The sequence below is a fragment of the Malaya genurostris genome, chromosome 1 (genome assembly GCF_030247185.1).
Source record: "Malaya genurostris strain Urasoe2022 chromosome 1, Malgen_1.1, whole genome shotgun sequence".
Taxonomy (NCBI): domain Eukaryota; kingdom Metazoa; phylum Arthropoda; class Insecta; order Diptera; family Culicidae; genus Malaya; species Malaya genurostris.
This window is the reverse complement of record NC_080570.1, coordinates 1,136,048-1,160,485: the sequence shown is the minus strand read 5'-3', so window position 1 is coordinate 1,160,485 and position 24,438 is coordinate 1,136,048. Positions and strand designations below refer to the sequence as shown.

The window sequence follows — 24,438 nt, the reverse complement described above, 5'->3', positions numbered from 1 at the left end:
TAAATTAAGCTCCTCCTCTCTTTATCCATCTCGGCTGTGCTCATGCACTTCTTCGTTTGGGAGAAAATAAGCTCCTGCTCTCTTTATCCATCTCGGCTGTGCTCATGCACTTCTTCGTTTGGGAGAAAATGAGCTACTGAGTTTCTCTCTTTATCCATCTCGATCCACCTTTAGCGCCTCGACGACCCAATGCCGCTCGACTGATCCCCGACGATGGATCTAGCCTACACCGACTGAGAGTTTCCCGACGATGGAAGTTCTCCCGAAACCGACGTTTTCGATACCCGTCCACGGCCCGACCGTAAGGATGCCTGGGTCTGGCTTCCGGTTCACTGGTGCCCCGACTATCTTAACGGTGCTACGCCACGATCTACTCGTCTAATCCCCGATGAAAGATCTAGACTACACCGACGGAGAGTTCTCCGGCGAAGGCGGCTCTCCCGACACCGAGTCCCCTGTTGCACCACACGGGACACACGAGAGAGTGCGAGGTCGGTCCGGCGATTCCAGTTCGCTGGCGCCCCGACGTCACAAGTCGGTGTTGTGGTGGCTACTCGACTAGTCCCCGCCGAAGGATCTAGCCTACCGTGACATAGAGTTCCCCGTGTGTGTGTGTGTGTGTGTGTGTGTGTGTGTGTGTGTGTGTGTGTGTGTGTGTGTGTGTGTGTGTGTGTGTGTGTGTGTGTGTGTGTGTGTGTGTGTGTGTGTGTGTGTGTGTGTGTGTGTGTGTGTGTGTGTGTGTGTGTGTGTGTGTGTGTGTGGTGTGTGTGTGTGTGTGTGTGTGTGTGTGTGTGTGTGTGTGTGTGTGTGTGTGTGTGTGTGTGTGTGTGTGTGTGTGTGTGTGTGTGTGTGTGTGTGTGTGTGTGTGTGTGTGTGTGTGTGTGTGTGTGTGTGTGTGTGTGTGTGTGTGTGTGTGTGTGTGTGTGTGTGTGTGTGTGTGTGTGTGTGTGTGTGTGTGTGTGTGTGTGTGTGTGTGTGTGTGTGTGTGTGTCAAATAATCACACCAGGATTTCTCCAAGATGGCAAAACCGAAAAAAATGTCAATGGTCTCATGGTCCCATACGAAATTCCTGAATTTTATCCGGATCCTATATCCGGTTCCGGAGATATAGGGTAAAGTGTATTAAATATAGTACAACGTCACTTAAACCGGCAAAACAAAAACCTGGACTCAAAACCGTTATTCCCAATCTTCGGGTCAAATGAAAGGTCTTATGGTCCTACCAAAAATTACAAATTTAAATCGTCGTTTAGAGTACGATGGCAAAATTGTATAAAATCTTCAAAATTTGAATAAAAACTAGTAAAGTTTGTACGTCATGTTTGTTGGTGGCCGTACGATTCGACTTCGATTATACCGGTTCTCGGGTTCCGGTGCCGGAAGTGCATATAATAGTGAACCCACTTAGTTTTCTTAAGGATGACCTACGCGAGCAAAGCACTGTTTCATTCTGTAGGTTTTACTAGTTAATGCATAAACAATCTTTTGGTTCCTTCAAAAATCGAAGAGAAAATTTTTGAATAGAATATCGCAATATTATATATGAGAAAGGCATCGTTACACCACTAGGTGGATTAAAACAGGTTTTTATCGATTCAAACCACTGTGCAATGGAAGCTGCATCCCATCCATTTTTTGGGGTAGACAATCTAATGCACATCCACGCACAGTAGCTGTCAAAAACTGATTGGACATTCAGAATGGCCGGAATTGTCAACATAAGTGAGGATCATGAGTATCAACGCCACCAAAGGATAAAAAAATCGAACATACGACTTTAAGCCAGAAATGGAGCTTTTGGGAATCGAACCCACGTGGATTACATTATACGCCTTGTCCATACAGGCCCATTGAAGAGAGGACCACATTCGAAAATGAGACCACCAAAATGTTTAGATTCAAACGACATCGCCTTGAAGCCATGCTTAATACACCCAACGAAGATAACATTAAGAGGAACATTAAGAGGAAACTTATGCCGTTTTTATTTGATAAATACTGGTGGTGTAGATTACTCTGGTTTTGCACTTTCGAGCAGAAATGCAACATTCTGACGGTGTTTCATTGCCATTTCTGCTCGAAAGTGCAAAACCAGAGCAATCCGCGCCATCATTGTTTTTTCAATGAAAAACGCCATTAGAATAGAACCATTAGAAATAAAATCTCTACGACAAGATAAACAGAATTATATGCAATCTCAAGCAGTTTGGATTTCTCATTTCAACTATCCTAGTCATTCTTCTCAAAGCAGAAATATGGCAGTATGTCTTAAAACTCAGGATAAAATTATTTATATTATTTATTGGAGGCTTTAACCACAAAGGGTCATTCATCATTTCTACAGAACAGAGAATAAACCAGACCTATATTCTCTTATGACTCATTTTCATGACTCGTTCGGTTCAGAGGTGTGCATAGGCAAAAAAAAATTCTCTCATCCTCGTTTTCAGAGTACACATATGAGGTCATATATTCTAGGAACTGAGCACAGATTTGTTTTGTTCGTGATTTATATATCATTTCCGTCCTGGATTCACATTCAAATACCTGGGAATGTACGTCATAACAGCAATATATGTGTTTTATAACCGTCGATAAAAAGAAGAATGAAACCGATCTGTGGCAAACATAAATAGGTAGAGTGTATCAGCTACTCATGGAATAGGCTGTTAAATCAGTTTGCGCTACATGTAACTATTCTATATGTTTCACTTCGCTAGAATAAAAAAAAAGTAGTCTGCTGCATTGCATATCTCCGACTATGTTACGCATTTACGTCGATACGAATGGCATCTCTGGGAGCAACAGTCCTGGGGTCGGGAGCACTGGAAAAAAAATACAGACAACATTTAGTAACGAATGTGGTGAGCAACTATTTGTATTTCGGAATAATTGGAGTTAGATACAACATGTGTTATTCGAAATCATCAAGCCAAATGACGCACTCCAGATTTTTATGTTGATTCCGCAATATTGGTACGATGGAAGTTTGTTAATTAAATCGATTTTCAATGATAGGATGACTTCGATATGCCAAGCTTGTACAGATATAATATGGGAAAGTGAGATAGACTTTGGCCCCTCCGAAGGCTATGAATGGGTCGCTTTTACGTCACCGGTGTCACATTCCATCAATGAAGAAAGCCGTTAAAACAGAAACTTCGCTGCCATTAATCACTACGGGCTTTTAATGGGTAATTGTCGTTGTACACGCAAACAATCGGTTCCCGTATTTACATTAGTCCTAGTCTAAACATTCTTCGCAGTATATCAATCAACAAAACACTCACCCAATCACCAACAACCGAGCATTGCCTTTCGGTTCCGTCCCGAGCTTGAAGTACATTGTCACGATTTGTCGTGCCGCTGCTGCTGGAATCAACAGTGGTACCCTGGGAAATACCACCGAATCGTGTTATCAGTTCATCTAAACTGTTAACCTGAACGTACGGCCCGTTGGAGATTGACGGTTTCGTTAGCTCCGATTCGGGAACTCCCAGCTTGATTTCGGTCTGGCAGAATGACTTGTAGCAGGCTCCTGAGCAGCATTCGCGATTGTGGAAACACTGATAGGCACCAATCGTGAGTTGCATGTGAGAAGATGAAAATAAAAACAAGTTTTTATAAAACCGTTAATCAAATACGATACGCGATCAAATTTGAAAAGTTGTTATTTGCGTGTTTGGTTTCGTTGACCTTGACGAAAGAAAGTTGGTTTCAGAATGTAGCTGACAGTTATTTAAAAAATATTCAAACCGTTGATATTCCGATGCCAAACTTGACCTTCCATTGCTATCGATTTTTACCATTGCAATACTAGAGTTGCAATACTGACGTAGAAACTCGTAAATAAATCCACTGCCACACTACTATCCTGAATCCTGAATATGTTCTAATATGTTTATTCAATTCGTGTTGACACCACTTACGTATAATCCGTTCGAAGTGCACTGCTTTTCGTTGCTGCCGAATCGATTGGCCGTATCGACGGCACCGTTACTGCCGGATGGTTGCTGAACTGGGATTCCCAGTTGAGTAAGCTGCTGTGTGCCGAGATCGTAGGTTTTCACACATTTGTATGAAAAGCTGAGACAACTTTTGGAGCAGCATTCGGATGAGGTGAGACACTGCGAAGTAGTAATGACAACCAGTTAGTTCGGATCGATAGGGAAGAAGGTGGAAAAAGTTTTACAAAAAAAAGGAACATCGGAGCAAACAGAACAGAAATTAAATTAGGCCATCAGAGTGATTTAAGCTTGGTGAACGATTTTATCAGTCGAATGGTGTACATAAAGTGTTGATATAATAAAAAGAATACAAATAATGAAATCGCCATGGTAGAAAAATCAGTTTACTTTCACTCGTTACATTTATTTTAGGTTATACTCGAGGTAATTTAACTTGAGATTGAGAACTAGCATTACAATTAGGATTACTTTTCAATTGGCATTCTAGCAGGTATTTGGTGATCTTGTGAGTTTCACTATTATTTGACTTCTTTTGTACCAAAAAGGTTTCAATGACTTATCTCAACGAACACCACTTAAGAAAATAAAATGTAATAATAAAGTTCGTTAAAAGTTTCAACTCACGTATTCTCCCAGAGCAGCACATTTCTTCGGAGGTGGTGTAATATTGTTAACCGGCACCGTACTCTGACTTTCTCCTACGCGGTTACCCAAATCGACGGTGCTGCTCGATCCCTGATTTGTGGCGGTAGTTTGAACCTGCGGTCGCGACGGGGAGCTTGTTCCCTGAGCAGATGGTTGCAGTGGAACACATTTATATGAAAAACTTAAACAACTTCCAGAGCAGCATTCGGCGTGAGTTTGGCACTGAACAATTGATATGTAATGAGAGAAACAAGTAATACAAATAATCCGTCAATCACATTTGGTTGAACTATTGACTTCTCTCGACAGCAACCGATTATCAGTTCATCGCGAGAAGAAACTTAAACTGGCAGACTGGTGTGTTTTTCGATGTTCGTCAAACCTTTTTTTTTATGCACGGCGTGAAAATTGAACCAGTTTCTTTAAACACATTTTAATGATAATTGACCACAGGAAATATTTTGCTAGCCATGTTCGTTTTGCAAATTAATCATTGGCATAAATGAAATAAATAGCTATGTATTCACCATAACCAAAACGGAATGTAGTTAAATATTGTTTACACGTTGAACCGTAAAAATAAATTGTGCGGTGTAACCTTCACAACGATCTACATTAATTTCACGATACGACTATGTATTTTGTCTTTCAATTTCGCTAATTGGTCGTACATATGATTTATTTCGTTTCAGTTTGTGTCATTACCACACTGTTGCATGAAAAGTGGGTAGTGCAAAATTTGCCATAGAACTTACGTATTCACCATTTAAAGCACAAGTTTTTTGCGTTAAGCTGGCACCTCCATCATCCGGACCTCCGAAGCGATTGGAGGTGTCTACGGTTACGGGTACGAATGTAGTTCCAATATTTGGTCCTGGTGGTACTGGGACACATTTGTACGAAAAACTTAGACAACTTCCAGAGCAGCACTCACTATGGGTTAAACACTAGAACGAAAATAGCACATATTTTTTTTTATATAATCCAAAAACCAGAATGCAGTTTATTTTTACATATTCTCCATTTGCAGCACATTTTCGATTACTTTGAGCTTGGATTTGACCAACGATAGCTGCTACCACCAGTAGCAAAATTAACTGTTTCATTTCGCAAAAGCAGTTTGCCTCACTCCGATTCTAACCAATGCACCTCAATGAGTATCAACGGAAAACTGCGTCTTGTACTTCCGATCGTCTGGTCGAGACTGCAGTTCGTCGTTGCGAGTGAGAGAAGCTTAAACCAACTTTCGAGCGACTAATGCGGCCGCAAGTTGATCGAGCCGGACGGTGAGTCGTCATTGATGACGTCGTACAGTATGCCGGTGAATTAAGCCGAACGGGTTTTCCATGTTTTGTTTTTGTTTCTCATTCCATTCCATTCTATCAATTCTTCTATAGCTGTTGTTTATTCTGTCTTCGTCAGTAGGATGGGGTGGTTGGCGGCACACGCAGTGGAATGGTGTTTTTTGTTCAGCTTTTATTCATTCGATTACCTTGTAAAAACAATCAATATTGCCCGTTGTTTGCTCGCTGCTCCTGATTCATGGCATCAAATATTTATTCATTACCGGTATCGTGTTCATTGGTTTTTAATTATTGCCAAAAAATGTCATTGTTTCAATTGCCGGGTTAAATAAATAGTGAACGATTTTGGCATTTTGGAATACTATCGAAATGACAGTCTTGATTTTATAATCAAAGCTTAATCACGGGCGTAGAATTGTATCTGAACTTATACAGCCAGGTGACTTACAGCCTTGATTTGACCGTTTGCCTTGATCATTGAGATTCAATTAATTCTATATTTGTTGTTATTATCTCACAACCATTGACTCATTGGAACGTTGTACTTATTTCAACGATTCACTATAAATGGCTGTTGCTTTAATTGATAAGCTACTTAAGCCTCTCACGCAAGTTATCTGCTAACCATTGTTCTAATTGTTTTCAACATATTATATTTACACTGTGCCTTGTTCTGACTTTCCAAGACTTCTTTGCGCACGGCTGAAATAGCGCACAAAGTGGTTTCTTCCTCCTTGTATTTCTACACCTGCATTGAACAGATTGATCATTATCTACTATCTGCTATCTGTGCGATACTGGATGTTATGCTAGAAGGTTTCTTGTAAACATCATCTTCTCTAGTTTAGAGTAAGCTTATCAGATAATAATCAGCCGATTTGAGTTGGCACGGAGCGAAGGAATTCAATTACCGGACGGTATCAGGCGTATGAGGCAAAATGAATACTTAATTGTCACGATCATAAGGTCGTGTTTAGCTAATAAATCCATTTGTTGATGCGCATTATTTATACCAACGTGGTAGATTCAGTGTATATTGGGTGTATTAAAAAGTGTCGAGGGTTATGTTTTTACTCTCATCTCAGCATAATGACAAATAAACGGATAAAGAAAAGATAGAATACTGAAATAAAAGATACTCAATGAAATTTGCAAACTCAGTTTTTGCAACTGTTCAAAGAATCTTCTTCAGAATTTTCTTCACGTTTCGCCTTTGGCTCATAAGTGCTTAAAGCAGTTCAATTTGAGATGGTAGTTCAATTCAAACCGCAGAAGCAAAGTTTGTTATAATTTATATAACACCTTTCAGAGCATCTTTTTTATTCATTTTTAAACTGAAGTGTTTGGCCAAACCATGAGTCATCGACCGGAACAACGACTTGATTAAAAAAGTGCCCCAACAATGTCTAAAATCTTGAATTTACTTCGATGTACCGAATTCCGGCCTTCAATTAAACAAAACTTGTAATTCGGTGTTCATACAGCTCAAGCTGGAACATGGCACAGGAAGATGAGCTGATGAAAACAGTAATGTGCATGATGCCGATTATGTCGTAACGGTTATTATTGTATACGTTATCGTATACCCGTCGCAAGGGATTTTTTTCTGATTTCCGAAATGATTCTTCGTATTCGGTCAAGAAATAATTTTTAAGCAGAGCCGGAAAACCTCCAGTTCGATATGTCATCATAGTAAATCTGATACCCAGAAGCAAACCCAAGAATATTGAATAAATATTATGCAGCTAGTGCTCTTTTAGGGTACAGCATGAAATATCAGATCTGGAGAGTTTCGCGGTGATTTTCAACTGCAGGCTTTTATATAGCACTATGAAAAAATTGTGTTGGACGAATGGAAAGTAAAAATGCGCGAACTAGCAGATGCTATTAGAATCAGTACTGCATCGCTAAATAATAAAATTTTTTTTTATGCTGACTCTTAACCAAAAACACGAACGCGAGCGTACTTCGAAAGCGTGTTTGGCCTTGCTTATGTAGAATCTTCCGTCGATATGAAATTGAAAGTTGCTAGGTAAGTTGATGGCGTTGGTTTTCTGGGATTATCTATCACCAATGACTATTAATGCGTGTGATTGGGGCGATCGAAATCGATACGCAACGGCAACAAATGAAACGAAACAAACATGGTTTTCACAAGAAAATGTGTCGCCACACAAGAGCATTTCAACCATGGTTAAAATAAAAATTTAGGGCTCTTATATGCTCAATTTGGCTACCTCGAACTATTAGTTGTCCCCAAATCTCAGAAGATACCCGGGTAGAAGTGATTTGCAAACAAATATCGAATTCTGTTATTAAAATCAAACATCTCAATGGTATAAATTAACATTATTTAGTTTGAAATAAGAGTTAAAATATCAAAAATTATAACAAAGCCTGCATGAGAAAATAGCAACAAAATAAAAAATTTTGTCATTGTAATATCAAACCAAGAACAAAATATTTATAGAAGATGAATTTGTCAATTATTTCATATTCTAGCATTTAGAATAGAGTAATATCTTAAGTATTTCTCTTATCTGATTCTGATGCAGTTTATTCAATGGTATTTTATTTGAAGATATAACTACTGGATCAATTTACTTAATGAAATTGAAATAGCTCATCAATAACGAAATAAGATATTATAACTAATTTTAATGTTGAACAGATATTGTACAATGTCTTGATCCCTTGATGAAATATCACGAAAATATCAAGTATCGCTATGATAACACAGAAACATCAAGCCAAGATATGATGGTAAAATTTATTATTATTTTGACCTTTGTTTGCTATTTACACCTACCCGGGTAGCTATTCGATAAAAAAAAAGGGAAACGAGAAGATTTTCGATGATGCAGACAGGTGTTTTGCAGATCTTCCAGAAACCTAATTTTCGGATATGATCCAAAAGTTGGGATATCACACTAACTAAAATATCGAGATTCAAGGGGACTACATTGAATTAAGTTTCAAAATTAAACATTTTTTTCAGTTCTCATTATTTTTCACTTCACCTAGAAGGTGGTAACTTAAATAGTCAGTTGAATATATTTCCTTTGTTGTGTTATTTCTGCAAATTGCTATACTTTTAGTTACGCATAATTTTCATGGGTTGAGAATTGGTCTCAAGATGCTGTTACTGTTTCTTACTAGCTTACTTCCTTACCTTAGCTCATGATCTGCAACCAAGGAATGTTCTGCTACTCTAGACTTAAAATGATGTGATTAGCATTTCATTTTAAATGACATTTTTATTGTAGTGTGGTATTCGAAAGTCTCCAAAAGCCTCTATTTTATTTTTCTTAAAATTTCTTCGTGCAGCTGGATTTTTTTAAAAGAAAAATGAAGTTATCATTCCCGTTATCTTCGAACTAGAGGTTAATGTGATTCTGCTGTAGTCAAAAATCAAAAACAAAATATACCTTATTCCAATGAGAACGATTGCCCCGATGATACTGCTTTGATGAGGGAATAGTATCGAAATACGAATACAGATTCGACCACCGGTTGTATTACCACTATGCTTAGATAGCGTATAGAAAGGACTATAAGAAACCAGAAGTCTCTTGCTAGTATTTTAGTGTGATTTATTGAATTAACGTTTCTATCATATAAAACGCACAGGGATTTAAATAGCTCTGCTTCATTTCCAGTTTTCAAATATAAACGTTAAAGTGAAAATATAAATACCACTCTTGTGGTGAGATCCAACCGGTTGCTTTAAATCATTGAATGTATTCGATCGCATAGTATGTAGTATTTTACAAAAAAGGATTCAAATCAGGTTTGTGATATGCGCATCAAAAAATACTTGTTGCACTGTTCGCAGCACAACCAGATTCGGGGGATTTTGAGGAAAATCCCCAACAAATTGAATACATTCAATAAACCAGTTTTATGAAATCGTGACCTATCATAACGAGTAAGTTAATTAGTTTTGCACTAAAAAATGGCAAACAGGATTACTGTACCTATATTGATCATGACATGAAGCGACATGCGGTAAGACGCAACATTAAAGTAAAATTACTGTCTTTCAGTAAACAGGAAAATCGAACCACACTTTGTCATCTTAGCCCTCAAGAAAGAAAGATGATTCTACTCTAACCGACGGGGTCAAATGACGGGATGAAGGGGAAAGCTCAGATGAATATGGATGCGTTTACCCTAGCATCTACCGCAAGATTGTATAGTTTGTATATGTGCTGCCGCTGTAGCTGTAGGGTAGCTTCCCTCTTTCCCTGATTCTGTATGTATTGGTTCCAGTGAAGAGACCTCAGATAGAATGAATAAATTATTACCCATCTATATCCGTGCCAAAGTGACTGGTTTTGTCCCACTTCATCAAACACTAGAGCATGTTTTGCTTTATATCAGACATTAATTGACAACCTGGCATATAAATTACCCTAATATTGTTGATTTTGCGGCTAAACACATAAATTATGTTGGCTCGTGTTGATGTTATCCGAATAAATCGATGAGAAGCCCAGCACAATCTTCGGGAAAATGGGTCAAGACGTGCGAAAGTGACAAACGAAACAAGCAGCATGCTGAACTAACTAGCAGATCGGTTGGCAGAAAGAAAGTAAACGCGTTTTAGTTAATCTATTCTATCTAAATAGACAGCAATTCTTGTTGAAAGTAATTTGAATTGCCTGGAAACCTTTTCCTATTAGGGATTATCTCGTATTTTGCTTCACATTACATTCTTGTTCGATATGAGAAAACACGCTCTGGGGATTCGAATAGCGTGTAAGGACGATAAATGGGTTTCCTTGAAGGTGAAATAAGAAGAAAATGTAACCGATTTATTGGACCGCATTGATACTGAATTGAATTGTTATTTTCCTGTAGATTCTGGAATTTCGAAAAAAAATGACAAACATTTAAGATGTACCAATGTCGACCAAGAGCACTGTCTGAAATTTAAAGACTGCATGATTGAATAGAATAGAATACCGAAAAGTTTCATTCCCCAGGAAATTCCCTATAATGGAAGAAAATTGAGCTAACCACCACCACCACTATTCGTTTATTCGTCGCCCAGTCTTGTTCAAGAGAGAATAGGAATCGAATACATACATTATTCATTGCTTTGCTTTCCCGTCGATTGTTTTATTGCAGTACGTCCGTGCCATTAGCTACCAATTTAAATGTGAAATGGCAGATGGGGGTTCGTACCCTGTTTCGAACCTTTTCAATCTCTATTTCTGATTTGTCGGTGGCACGGAGAAGGTACGATAGAAACTGTTTCACGTGGTTCAGGTTAGTTTTGAACTACGGTCAAAATGGATTCATCGCTCCAGCTGTCGAAGTGGCAAGGTGAAATAAAACACAATTATATTCAAATACACTGAGCTGATGCCGTTTTGCCAGGAGGAGCTTTCACGCTTGATGACGGCTCTATGCGTTTAATTGTTTAGGTACTATCGTTTGGATTTCAAGAATGACTGTAATCATAGAAATTGTCATTTGACCAGAGACAATCTACGATTGTTATCCGTAAACAAATTTTGTTAATAGAATGAATAGTGCATTGTGCTATTTTTGGACTATTGTTATGAACATTCAGTATTATTTGAGCTTATGCACACTTGTAGAACAATTTGAACTTAATGTTTCTAGATTCAATTGACGGTAAAAAAAACTAAAAATTCTGAGATAAAATAAATATTTGCACTTATAGGTAAATCAATTCAGAGTGTCATGACAATTCTGTGTTGTTTGCTTTTACACAGATGCAAATTCTTGCGGTTTGCGGTATGGAAAATATTGCTGCAGCAATGATTCGTGCCGGATTTTATGTTACAAAATAGCCTTCAACCTATTTAAATAAACGGTGGTTAAATGACCGTAATGTCGTTTTCATCATCTCTATACTTTGTGCTGTTGATTACATATCAAAATTATTTGATTCGCACCATACACCATTGACTTAACAAGGCATATGAAATTTTACATCGTCTTCGTATCTATGTCACAAATTCTATCAATTTATAATCGCCTCATAATGAGCTCTTGTCTTGATGAAAGTCTCATTTATCTGCTAACCCAGTCGCATGCTGTTCGTGGTCCTTGTATGTATGTGTGTATGTGTATATGAAATATATTTGTGAAATCTCTTCTCTAGGAGATGGCTAAATCGATTTTCACAAACTTAGATTCAAATGAAAGGTCTTAAAATGCCATAGAAAATTCCTGAATTTCATATTGATCCGACTTCCGCTTCTGGAATTACCGGGTGATTAGTGTAAAAATTTCAATTTCAAATTACTTACTCACTTTTTTCAGAGACAGCGCAATCGATTTTTTGCTGTTTTTGTTTTATACCGTCACTTAAAGCGGTGAAGAGAAATGACGTTTAAAAAATTTCCAAACTCTGCTAGAATTAAAATTCCAATTCCAATCGGTAGTCATCGTTAGTTGAAGACTAAACGAATCCTGGTTCCCGGTTCCCTATTATGGAAGCATCGGAAATAGTGGTCATATACTGTAAAATTGAACTCACTCACTTTTCTCAGTGATGGTTTGACCGAGATTCACAAACTTAGGTAGGATGCAACTGAACATGTCTTTCCGACAAAGCTGATTAGACTGATTCGTGTGACCCTTGAGGGATCGACATCAAGTGTCAAGATAGCTGGCATGACATCCGACGCTCTCGTGACGTTAGGTGGATTGAAGCAGGGCGACGCGCTCTCAAATTTATTGTTCGATATAGTGCCCGAATGTGCGATACAAAGATCCGGCATGCAGAGAAACGGAACCATCATCAATAAGTTTCGTTTTGCGGACGGCATTGATACTATTTGTGGCGATCGTGAAGTTGTGGAAGAGGCTTTTGTACCCAGACAAAGTACATGGTGGTTGGTAGAGAACGGGGCAATCCAATCGATGTAGGATTCGAGGTGGAGATTAATGGAGGACGATACGAGGTTGTTGAAGAGTTCATATATATTAGAACACTAGAGACATGCAATAATGATGTTAGCTGCGAGGTAAAAAAGCGTATCGCAGCTGCTAATTGGGCTTTCTACCGACTTCATACATAATCGGCTGAAATCCCATAGCCTACAGACACGTACAAAACTTGCTTCAAACAAGTTCTATACCTACTATACTACATGTTGCCCTATACGACCACGAGGCATCATTCATTCTGCGCTCAATATTCGGCGGTAAAGAAGAGATTTGAGAATGACTCAGATTCATGAATCACGAGCTATACCAAGTAGGGGAGACCGGGGATAGTTGGCCGAGTTGCGCTTTCGGAATTTCTGTACTCTTTCTGGTTAGACATTTTGATAAACGCTTTGCTCTGTCATGAAGATACATCTTTTGAGCACATGTGTGATTTTTTTCATTCCTGTATGAAAATCAGGAAAATAGTTATTAACAATAAAATGCGGAGAAAAAAATCGGCCTAGTTGGCCCCAGAGCCGAAGTAAGTTATGTGAAACACATCAATTATATCAGTAAACGTTTTTATTAGTTAAAAAACTCGACCAACCTGCTCCAATGAATGTTTTCGAGAACAATCACGATTAACAAAAATAAAAAAAAAGATTATACTGAGAACCGATATGCCATTTTATAAAGTTTTGAATACCCTTTCTACCACGTTGTTGGAAATCAAATATAAATTGATACACGTTATACGTATTACTTTATAAAAACAGAAATTTATTCACCAGTGCCGAAAAAAGAAAAAAACCGTGCTCCTGCGCAAACGATAACACAGAAACACGTAAAATTACGTCGGTACGTGGGTGACCTAATGCTCCACCAAAATCATTATAGATGTCGCCACTGCGCATAATAGCCTTTCCAGAAAAGCTATTCCGTCAATCGGGCGTTCGGCAAACTAGCCCCGGTCTTTCCTATACAAACATGCGGACATTGGAAGGCTTATAAAACACGGCAGACTACTGGGGGCTGGACTTGTAGCAAGAATGTCGGAAGAGAGAATGGCCTACGTGTTGCTCAGCAGAGAACCGTCGCCTGCTGGCGTGCAATGGAGGAAATACAGAGCGACTGGAGAACGGAGGCTTATCCTGGAAATCTACAATTCCGGCCATGATCCGGAGACGGGATGTGCACCACGAAAGTAAAGTAAGGTTTGAACGATTTTCATTAATTTTGAATCCGGTTTCGGAGGTACCGCAAGTAGTGGTTTAAAACTGCACTCAAAGTTTTCCAAGATGGGTAAACCGATTTTCCCAAACTTAAATTCGAACGAAAAGTAGAAGTTTCATACAGAATTCTCGAATTAGTTACGAATACTACTTTCGGTTTCGAAGCTACAGGGTTTGCTGATATGTAGATATTTCTAGTTAAAACTTTCCTCTTACTATACAATGAATAGTTTGTTTTCACAGTTTCCACAGCAATATTTATAAAAGTATGAGTAATATAAGAAAGCCATAACTACACAATTAGGTGGATTGAAACGGGTTTTTATTTAAGACTTAGCTGCTTACCCCCATGTCTATCCCAGACGAATTCAAGCTGTGAACGAGTGAAAGCAAAAAAAATTCGAGAGTGCTCGCCGAAGAACAAATGATTTCAATCTACACAAAATATAGCAGTAGGACGTCTCGTGCGTTTCATCAAATGCACCGAATGAGTTCCTGGTTTACGTGATTAAATATTTGAAGCAGTATACAATGCAGTAGTGACAATAAAGTATTGTCCGAGCTGAGGGTGATAATAAATTGGAATTGTTTTTTGCATTAAACGAAAGTTTGTTTTTTGAGCATGATTCGTTTCCCATCAAGATGATAACAGTATTGATAATAATAGTAATCGCAATATTCCTGTAATAAGCCGCAAATTACCAATGTCATTAATATACAAAAATTATGATAAAGATCCTATATTGCTACCCTGTAGAGCAAGGCAGTTACAGTCGTCCACGACGAATACAAATTGATTACGGTTTGTCAAGTAGCTATGATTAATAAAATTAACTATGTTTCATACATTAAAACGCACATTGAGTATTGTTAAACAAGTATACACAGCCAGTTGGTCATGCAAAATCTATTCTTCATTATGATCCATGATATCAGTAGATGTAAAATCTAGCATCTAACATTGCATTGAACGGCAAATGGCAAGGAGCACGGACGGGTTAATTTTGTGCGTACGAAACATTGAAGCTATACGTAAGAGCAAAGTTGGTCGATTGTCATTTTAATTGGCTGTTATTTGCCACACCGACACAAATATTTGAATGAACGATAAATGTTCAATTTTACAGTATATGAATGGTAGGGAAATAAAGGCATATACGCAATTTTCATCAAACCGAGACATTTCTTCCAACCGATTATCCCCAGATTGTGAAAGCTGATATAAATTCCGCACCCGAAACCTCATCCAACAGGAGGGACTGTATCCTGGAGAATACGAGCATATCATCACCTGCTGGGGGAGTTGTATGCATGGATGTGCTGATGGTGGATTTTATACGATAACGATGAAATACGAAACAGCGTTCGCTGGGCGAACGTAACCGAACACTGGAGAACAGAGTTGAGACACTGTCCGACGAACCGCATCTATTCCTGTTGTTTTCCGTTCGATTTAAGCGTTTTATATTTTACCTTTTAGGCTCTGGGAGATAACGATGAAATTGCTTGGAAAATTGCTGGTGAAATAAAACGATTTCTTTTGCACGCGTCGTACGACAAATGATGTGATAACTTGTTCAGTGTAGATGATTTATATTCCGTTTCGAACGGTTGTCCAAGAAAGGAAGATGAATCATTGAAATGTTATTCTAGACTGCGTGAAATTCGAATCCGTCCTTGTCCCCTTTCCATAGCAAGTAGCATTTCGGCTTCATTTCCAGTCCACTGAGGATTAAAGTAGTGTAATGCCGGGTGGGGTTACTTTTATGATTCACTGTTGTTATACAAAAATAATTCTAATACGATTTAGGAAAAGACTAATCCGAATTTAAATTCTAGGAAAAGTGAGTTCTCAATATATCGTGTTTTCATATTTTGTTGGACTTTCGAAACTAGGATAAGACCTTGTTTTTACGTTTCGTCTTCGACTCATCTCATCTGGCTACCCACGAGATACCAAACCCCCAAATGACGAGTTGAAGACTGTGTGTGTGACTTATCACTCGTTTGAATAAGTCTTCTTGAAGAATACTGAACCAAATAATGCTCAGAATCAAATAAAAACCTTAACATTTATTGAATCTCTCATCGAGCGGCATTATTTTCTATCCTAACTATTTCGGTCAAATCGAATAAAAAAACTGATGAATTGAACACTCTACTGATGAACAAAGTCGGAAGGCATCGACAGTAGTGTCTTCTCTGTCACGAAGCTGGATGCTAATACAGGAACAAAGCTTCCGGATATTCATATATCCTTTGCCGGATGACTTTCAGATAACGATAATGATTGAATCCGTAGCTTCTGGGTCGTTTATCCATCGGATCAGACAAACTTTTTCACTTTTTGTGAGATGATTGGGAAGCAAAATATGACGATATGACTATTACCCAATGGTTCAAGTTTGGGCCCTAATATATAAAACTATTGAATTTAGGGTGTAGTGGATACATTCCACTAAAAGGTACCAAAGTGAAAATTGTGAGCGGCTAATGTTACTGTGTAATCTAGTCAAGATGAAATCTATTATCACTTGAAAGAGGCTACCCAAATTTGATTTGAAATAAATTATGCTCCGTAGTAGCCATGAGTCTGAATTATGGGCTGGAGCAAAGTTGCCGACTCTAAAAACTGTTGGGTTTTTCTAACACACGAGTGTTATCAATGGCTTTTTCAGTGTAACTTCTCTGTGAACGCTTCTGTTGAATACTACGATCGTTACCGTCTCGTCTACTGACCCCGATCCAGAAAAGTCAATCCCAAGTTTGCCAGTTTTTTATCACATTGCTCAACCCACAGTGAATAGAAAGAAACAGTTCTTGAGTTTGTCGTCATTATCGTTATCATCAAATCAGCAGGGTTCAGGAATTTAGCTCCAACACATCGCTGCTCGTTAGCTTGTCATCACCTTCCCCGCCGCAGAGGAGAGTAGGACATCCGTTTTCTTTCAGACTGTCTGTGAGTGGCACGGGGATACTGTCAATGCTGTGACAAGTTTTCTGTCAGAGAAAGTAGTCGTAGGAAACGATTTATCAGAAGCGGGAAAGAGATACAAACGACGAGATAAGAGGAAGGAGTTAATTGGAAACAGTGAGAAATCAAGATCATTGTGTGCTCGTTTGCGATAAAAGTGTCCTCGTTGGAAAGAGATGGAATGAGTGGCAGTGAGCTACGTAGCCTCCTTCCTACCTGACTCAGCTACTTTTGTTGGTATTTTATAATGTCGCTACTTGCTCGGATGAAAATTACGTTTCTTAATTGAGATTGTTGTCGAATTAGAGGCTAGGGTGATTCATATTGATAGCACTTACACTCAAGGGTTATTTGAATTTCTATTCCACATTCCAGCTTTTGAGCGAGTGAATGAGGCGGGAATGGTTAATCGAACACGCTTCCCATCTGGATTTGATTCCCAAGCCACTTTCAGAAGTTGTGTTTCATGCAATTCAACATTTGAGCTTTAATAATTTTACGCCAAGTATAACACTCAGATGATAATACAAGGATTACAAATGTATGTGTGGACTTGTGGACGAATCTAGGCCATCAAATAGCAAATCCTGCAAACTAGGAAAATTTGCAGTTCAGTTTCAAGGAATCGTTACATAGTTACACTCAAAAACACACCTTTGGAGTTGAATTGGTTTTACTCATCAGCCTGGAGTTCTAAAATCGTATGTAATTCAATAGGAATCCAGAAAATCTAAAAAAAATTGGAAAGCACATTTTTTGCCTTTTTTGTCAAGACCATTCATTTGAATCTAAAGAACGATGGTTCTCACAGTATCTGAAACTTTCTTATATTTATCCTTCCTTCTTCGTTGGCACTTTTGCCAAATATGAGCGATTGAAAACAAAATTATCATTAGAAATATATAGGGCGAAAGTTATACAGTACATACATAAAAAAAATGATGAGTTTTACGGGTTACCTAATTCCAAATAGTATATGAAATTTCATAATTCATAAAAATCTTGTAAAAACGTAACCTGACTTCACAAATGATTGAATTCAACAAGAATGATTTCAATCGTTAGATTATTACGGAATATTCTGTTTGATATGATTTTTTGTCGCATTGGAATGAATTTTACAGGTTTCAATTGTAATTTTCACACAGCTAACTAGTAAGTATGAATTTATATCTACACTTTTCGAATAAATTAAACATGCTGTTTTTCCTTATATAATGACTGAACACTACATTTGAGTTTTAGTTTTATCTCGAATTCAGAACCAATACCAGTTATATGAAGGTATGAAGTGAGAGTTTTTTTTTGTTAAAATGAAACACTAATTTTGAATGCACAAAATATAATAAAAAAATTGATTATTGCTTTGCTGAAGCAAACCAATCAGACTTCTTCGTAGGAGTCGAAGTGCATGAAACGTCGAGATCTGGTGTTATCCCGAAATTTTGTCAAGTCAACTCAACTCTTTGACATTTAGAAAATTTTCGATTTTCTTCAAAAAAAATGTTCAGGTTACACCAGATCTCGACGTTTTATGCGTTTCTGAGATATTTGGCATGAAATTTTTTTTTCTTCCATTTTGTGTTTTTTCTACGCGAATTTCCCAAATTCTCAACGCGATCTCAGTCCCAAAGTCGATTTTTACAAAAAAAAAAATGTTTAATCACAACAGATCTGAACGTTTCATGCATTTCTAGGATATTCGGCATAAAAAAATTCTTTAGTTTAGAGGTTTTTCGCGGATTTTCGAAGTTACGCGTTTTTCTTAAATTTATTTGTAGGACAATTATTTCTTTTTGTCATAGTTTCTGGATAGTTAAGATTAATCAAATAGAATAATCTATAAATAGTTCACGCTGGGGTACTTGGACGTCAACAGAAATAGATTCGCAGACATTACGGAAGTACGAATCGAATAGATGAAGGAAGAATCATTTCTGCCATTCATAGATTTTTCTTTCATTTTTTATATATTTAGCAATTCACTGAACTCGAAGGGCCCCTTTTGATTTCTAGTCAGGAATCGGACCAGGAATTTCGTTGCCGTGTGTTCCATCCCTCGTTGTTCGGATCACTTCAATTTTCCGCTTCCACCATATGACGACGCAGAAACACTCGTTTGCGCCGAACAAACACCATAATGTACACAGCTTCTTCCGCACCCTTGGAACTGGCTTGTAAACAACTGGATGAGGCTGCTTTAATATTTATGGCGTCTTTTTGTTGTGCTTTCGTTAGTTTTATAACATAGAAAGCGAGCGCCACTAGTCTAAAAATAACCTGGAATCTAGTCTGATATCAGGCAAATGATGGTGGATAAACTGAATGCAACCAAGTGAAGAGATTCTTGCATCTTAGACTGAATGCTCCAATAAACTGTCACTAGGTTGTGATTATGGGCTTAAAATGTGCTAGACGAACGAGGGAAAATATTTCAATTAAGTCATTTTATGCTGTTCCACACGTTTATGGTGCCAGAATCCGCAAACATTGTGTAAGATATCGAGTCAAAGGCTTGCTCAAGGCTAGTTACTGTGAACCTACAGAAAACTAAGAATCAATACCTTTTACCGTTTAATTGTCGTACCAACCATCTAATGATGTACACCAGAAAATTCAGGGCATCTTCCGTCCTTCTGTCATCGCCTATCTGGCCACAATATAGTACAAACTAGTTGATTCATTATCATGCCGCTCGGTTTCATCATCTTCCCTCAACAAGTTGCCATCGTTCTATGCAATCCATCGTTGCCAACTTTCGAAACCGTACTGTATCCTTCCATTCCACTGGAGAATCGTGTAGTGGGGTTATGACGTGTGCTATTTTCCTCCTTTCGATGCTTTCATTGGCACGATAAATAAAAGTTAGAACTTTTTGCCGCATACTACATGTGCAGACAGTGAAGTGTGAAAGTGTGCATATAGGAATTGTTCGCCGCTTTATTTTTTACGACATTCGATCATTGCAGTTTTAGACTATGGATTGCTTGTTTCAGTTATGTTCTTTCACCCTGAAGTGTGCTGTAGATGGTTACAAACTAGCCCTCAATATGTACCCTGTTTCGTAGTTGTTCCATCGTGTGTGATTTTGCAATTCAATTGTTTTCTGTTCAGTCTTCCCGATCCATACGTGCGCGGCGATGTTTCATCATTGACATCCGTGGTTGATTTTTCCGGTCATTGGGATGATATTGGCTGGGAAAGTGTCAATAAAATGGAAAATGTTTGTAAAACATTGTTTTTATTCGTTTATTTTCATGTTGGCTATTCGCAAATGAATATTTTTTTTTACATTTTGATGAATAGTCTGCGCTCTAGCAGATAAAATGGTTTCATAATTACTTTTCAACTTATACTGTTAGGATTCAGCTTTTTAAGGTTCTGACGATGGCTATGTTCCAGCAGTGAAAACTCTACCTGTGTGGTTCGTCAACAGACAACTCTGCTATTGTTGAAAAGTTAAACAACATGTAATACCGCAGCAAGGATCTACGGGAAGTCATTCATTAGGCTGGAATATTCGAAAATTTGTTACTCTTCTAGTTGCGATTATTCATTCGTCTCTCACGCGTATACGAAAGCCTACATTACTGTAATGAGATTTCACCGAGCGACTTCCTGATTACAAAATAATTTTACCTGAGCGAACCGTTGTCCTGATAGTTTCTCAACACAACCTGCAGTAAAGGAAAATCGATTGGTAGAATCGACGCACGAAACTAAATTAGCCTATAAAGTGGCATTTATAGTGATAATGAGGAAATGATACGGAAGCAATCCGTTCGCTACTTTGATTAGCGAATGAATCATAAATTGATTCTTACATGTATGAACATAATATGGTTACCAGTATCGGTAATTGAACTTTTCTTATATTTTTCTACTTTCCGAAGGTACACCGTAGCTAGTAAAAGTGGATGCCATGAACTTTCTTAGGTGACAGCAGTGTATTAATCATCAATGGTATCGTTTGGCGATCGATGTGTCACAACTAGATCGACAAATGAAGATCCTCTGCACATGTGGTGAATTACATTTACTGTGTATTGTCATCATTAATCGTCTTCAGCTATAGCAAGTGTAGCAAGACGGCAGATCGCTTTACATTACCACCACCACCACAACCACTACCACTACCACCATGGATGAAGAGGGCTATGACGGCGGAGACTACAATGCAACAGACTATATCAATCGTACAACACCTATCTATTCGATTAACCCAGATTTCATCACACAGTGGTAAGTCCTTTTTATACATTGGAGAGTATTCTATCTTCGACCGTTTGTCACATCCCATAAGTCAAAAATCGATATTGCTCCAATTGCTCGTAGAAACACAGTGTGTGCCTACGTTCACGTTTTTTTTTGTTTGTTTCGATCGATAAAAGAAAAGTGCCGGTGTTTTCACCGAAAGCACAAGTGCTGTGATAATTCCATTTACAAGCTTTCCAACAAAATCAGGCTGAGCACCCCGCAAACCTCGGCAGATAATGTTGGTGAAGTGAACAAGACATAATAGATAAGCAGTGAAAAGACAGCAAATATTTCCCTTGTTAAGTACGTCGGCTTTGGTAGAAATGGTGTGGGATACAAATAGAATAATGCGAGTTTTTATTGTTATTTTTATAGTTACCTAATATTTTTTGTTGGACCCATTTTCTTTTGGCTGCTGCGGTCTCCTGTTTCAATAAGATTTTATGTATTATCAAGGTAGCAAGGGTAGCAGTCAAGGGTAGCAGGTAAAGCCACTCCACTTAGTAAAAGAAAGACATTTTGTTTGCAATATGCAGAGCGTCTTCTCACATTTACTCACTGATTAATAGATACAGATTGATTACTGAAAAATACACTCAGAAATTACTGGGATTAGTTGTGATTAGATACGGGTTTGCTCGGTTTTGAATGGCGATAACTTAAGGCTGTCCACAATCATGTGGAACATTACGAGGTTTGTTTAATAAGTATGGCGAATTTGGAATCTTCGCGGGCTACGTATGACCCTCACTTCCGATCGCCATGCGACTATTACCAATAGTTTGGATATGAGACGAGTCGCCGTGAAACTCTTGCCAAAATTGCTCAAATTCAGCCGAAACCAGCATCGCAATAACATTTCTCAGAAGTCACGAGGGGACGGACAAGCTAGGACAAACTTTTTCAAAAAAGTTGTGTAAAGAATACAAGTGAAAATCTGTTAAAAATTACCGTTGCGAACGACTTTTCACGCTTGAATTACCATTGTACTACATGGAATGAAAAGTCCCGGGCCTCTCACAGGAAAGACGTGAATAGTTTCGAACTGTGTATATTTTTGTTGAGAACAAGCCACTAGATGGATCAATACCAAATTTCCACTAGTGTTTGAATAACAGCTGATGGTATTAGATCTTATTTTTTATCAAGCTATTAATAAAGACGAGTTTCGTATACCGAAAAACCAAATAAATAAACATACATTGATTTGCGGTACGGATCGGACCACCATATTCTCCAGACCTGCCCCCTAGCGACTATTATCTGTTTACAATTCTCCAAGGAAGGGAATTTTCGTCGAATGCTGAGGTCATTGCCGAATCGGAAGTCTATTTTGAAGGCCTTGAAAAATCTTTTTTTAAAGACATCAAAATGTTGGAGGATCGATGGATCAAGTGTATCGCTCTAGATGGAGACTGTACTGAAGAATAAAAAAATTTTAACGGTAAAAACTAGACTTTTTTGTTAGGCTCGGGACTTCTCATTCAATGTTGTATGCAAGTGAGCCCATAAGCGGTTGCTGGGTTACTCGAAGCGCCTCTGTAGGCGAATTGCTACTTGGTGATCACTTCGCCAACAATTTCTTACACACATTGTAATCGGTATTTGTATGTCTGTTATCTGAGCAATGGTCAGAATTGCCAACATAAGTGAGCCCGCAAAATTCAAAATTCAATATACTTTTAAACAAACGGCGTATTTTGTTTTAAAAACTTGCTGAATAATTTCAGTAAACATCTTTTAGCAAGATCAGGCAAAGTTTTCTTCATTTTTTCATATCGTTTCTTTATATCTGGGTTTCTCCAAATTGAATTTGTTCCTGTATGGACCAGGAGTATTGTTATTGCAGAAAAAGAGAATCAATAGAATCATAAATATTCTTGCGAAGGGAAAGGATCTGGAAAAAAATCTCCAAAAACGTTAAATGTTCAGCTCGTTTTAGATAGACGCATCTAACCGTATTTAATTTAGTAACGGAGAAGTATTTCTTTTCTAATGATAACAAATTTCCAAAATTCTCATGAGTTCTCCCATAAGGCTTCGAAAACTTTGTTATGCTTGTCTACTGAAAAATCTTCGTCCCATAAAAAGTTTAGAGGTTTTTTTTTATCGATCATTGGTCATGGAAAACGTTTTGTTTGGGCATGTTCAGTTTTGGCGTAGGGCGTTTTCAAAATTTCACAACACGAGAGTGTAACAAAATTACTCCAGATTTGATTTTTTTCTCAAACTTTTTCTCATACACACAGAAAAATAACAACTAGTTTTTTCGTGAGCCTATCTATGCTGTTGGACGTCCGCACATTTTAATCCTTCTGGAAGCCAGAAATGAATCCCGTACAGCATTTTTTCTTATAATTTTTGTGCGATTGCATCATCATCATGCTGCTGATCGTTCACATATGAGAAAAATACACTGAAGTACAATTAATCCGTTCAGAAAAAATTTAATAAACTGTCCTAAACTGCTGCCCTACTTCCTAGAATACAAACGAAATCTTTTGAGACCAAATGGTCCTTTTCAGCGCTACAAATCGGTCGAACGGTATGAAATCAATTATATTCTATATGCATTTCGAATGCAGTCCTACGTCAATCTCGCGGTTATGTCTCCGGCATTACCTACTCTAAATTTTTTTTTTAAATCTAACTAGCTAAGAAGCTGTATTCGTCTAGTTGAAAGATTTCCTTCTTCGAAGCAAGAACTTAATATACTCATATTTTATCCAGTCAATATTCAATATGGAACACTGATTAAATTATCAGGCTATTAGGTATAGTTTTTATGGTGATGATTTGTCATAAAAATATTTCGATTTCGAAATGACTGGGACGTTTAGTACAAATTGAAAGCATAGGTCAAAGACTCGTCTTTAATTTTATGATGTAAGTTGATAACTTAGTTTTTGAATATTTTCCCGCTTCAAATCATGTTTTTCTTGGAAACGGTGATGAATATCGAAAAATCCACCTGATTCATTGAGTTTACCGCTCGAGTTGTATTTTTTCTCGGATTGAGGAACTACTGAGAACTGAAACAATTGGAATAGCATATCTCTTGTTAATCAAATATCTCGACTTTTAAGGCTTGTTTCATAAGTCTACCGTGACGAAGTCTAGATAATTTAGTTTAAATACGATTGGT

General features: G+C 37.9%; 2 protein-coding genes across 2 annotated transcripts in view; one reads left to right on the top strand and one right to left on the bottom strand.

The window, feature by feature from the left end:
• Positions 1 to 24,438, top strand: part of LOC131428974 (dopamine receptor 2) — an 80,023-nt gene that overhangs the window by 32,243 nt on the left and 23,342 nt on the right. The window contains exon 2 of the mRNA XM_058593034.1: positions 20,930 to 21,278. Coding sequence (XP_058449017.1) covers positions 21,178 to 21,278 — 101 coding nt within the window. The 5' untranslated portion in view covers positions 20,930 to 21,177. The remainder of the gene's footprint in view (positions 1 to 20,929; positions 21,279 to 24,438) is intronic.
• LOC131428984 (uncharacterized) lies at positions 2,283 to 5,838 on the bottom strand. Its single transcript, XM_058593043.1, has 6 exons — positions 5,628 to 5,838; positions 5,370 to 5,561; positions 4,594 to 4,836; positions 3,931 to 4,128; positions 3,292 to 3,567; positions 2,283 to 2,826 (listed from the first exon to the last, which is right to left on the bottom strand). Exons 1-6 carry the CDS (start codon positions 5,718 to 5,720, stop codon positions 2,761 to 2,763), a joined length of 1,068 nt encoding a protein of 355 aa, XP_058449026.1. The 5' UTR covers positions 5,721 to 5,838; the 3' UTR covers positions 2,283 to 2,760.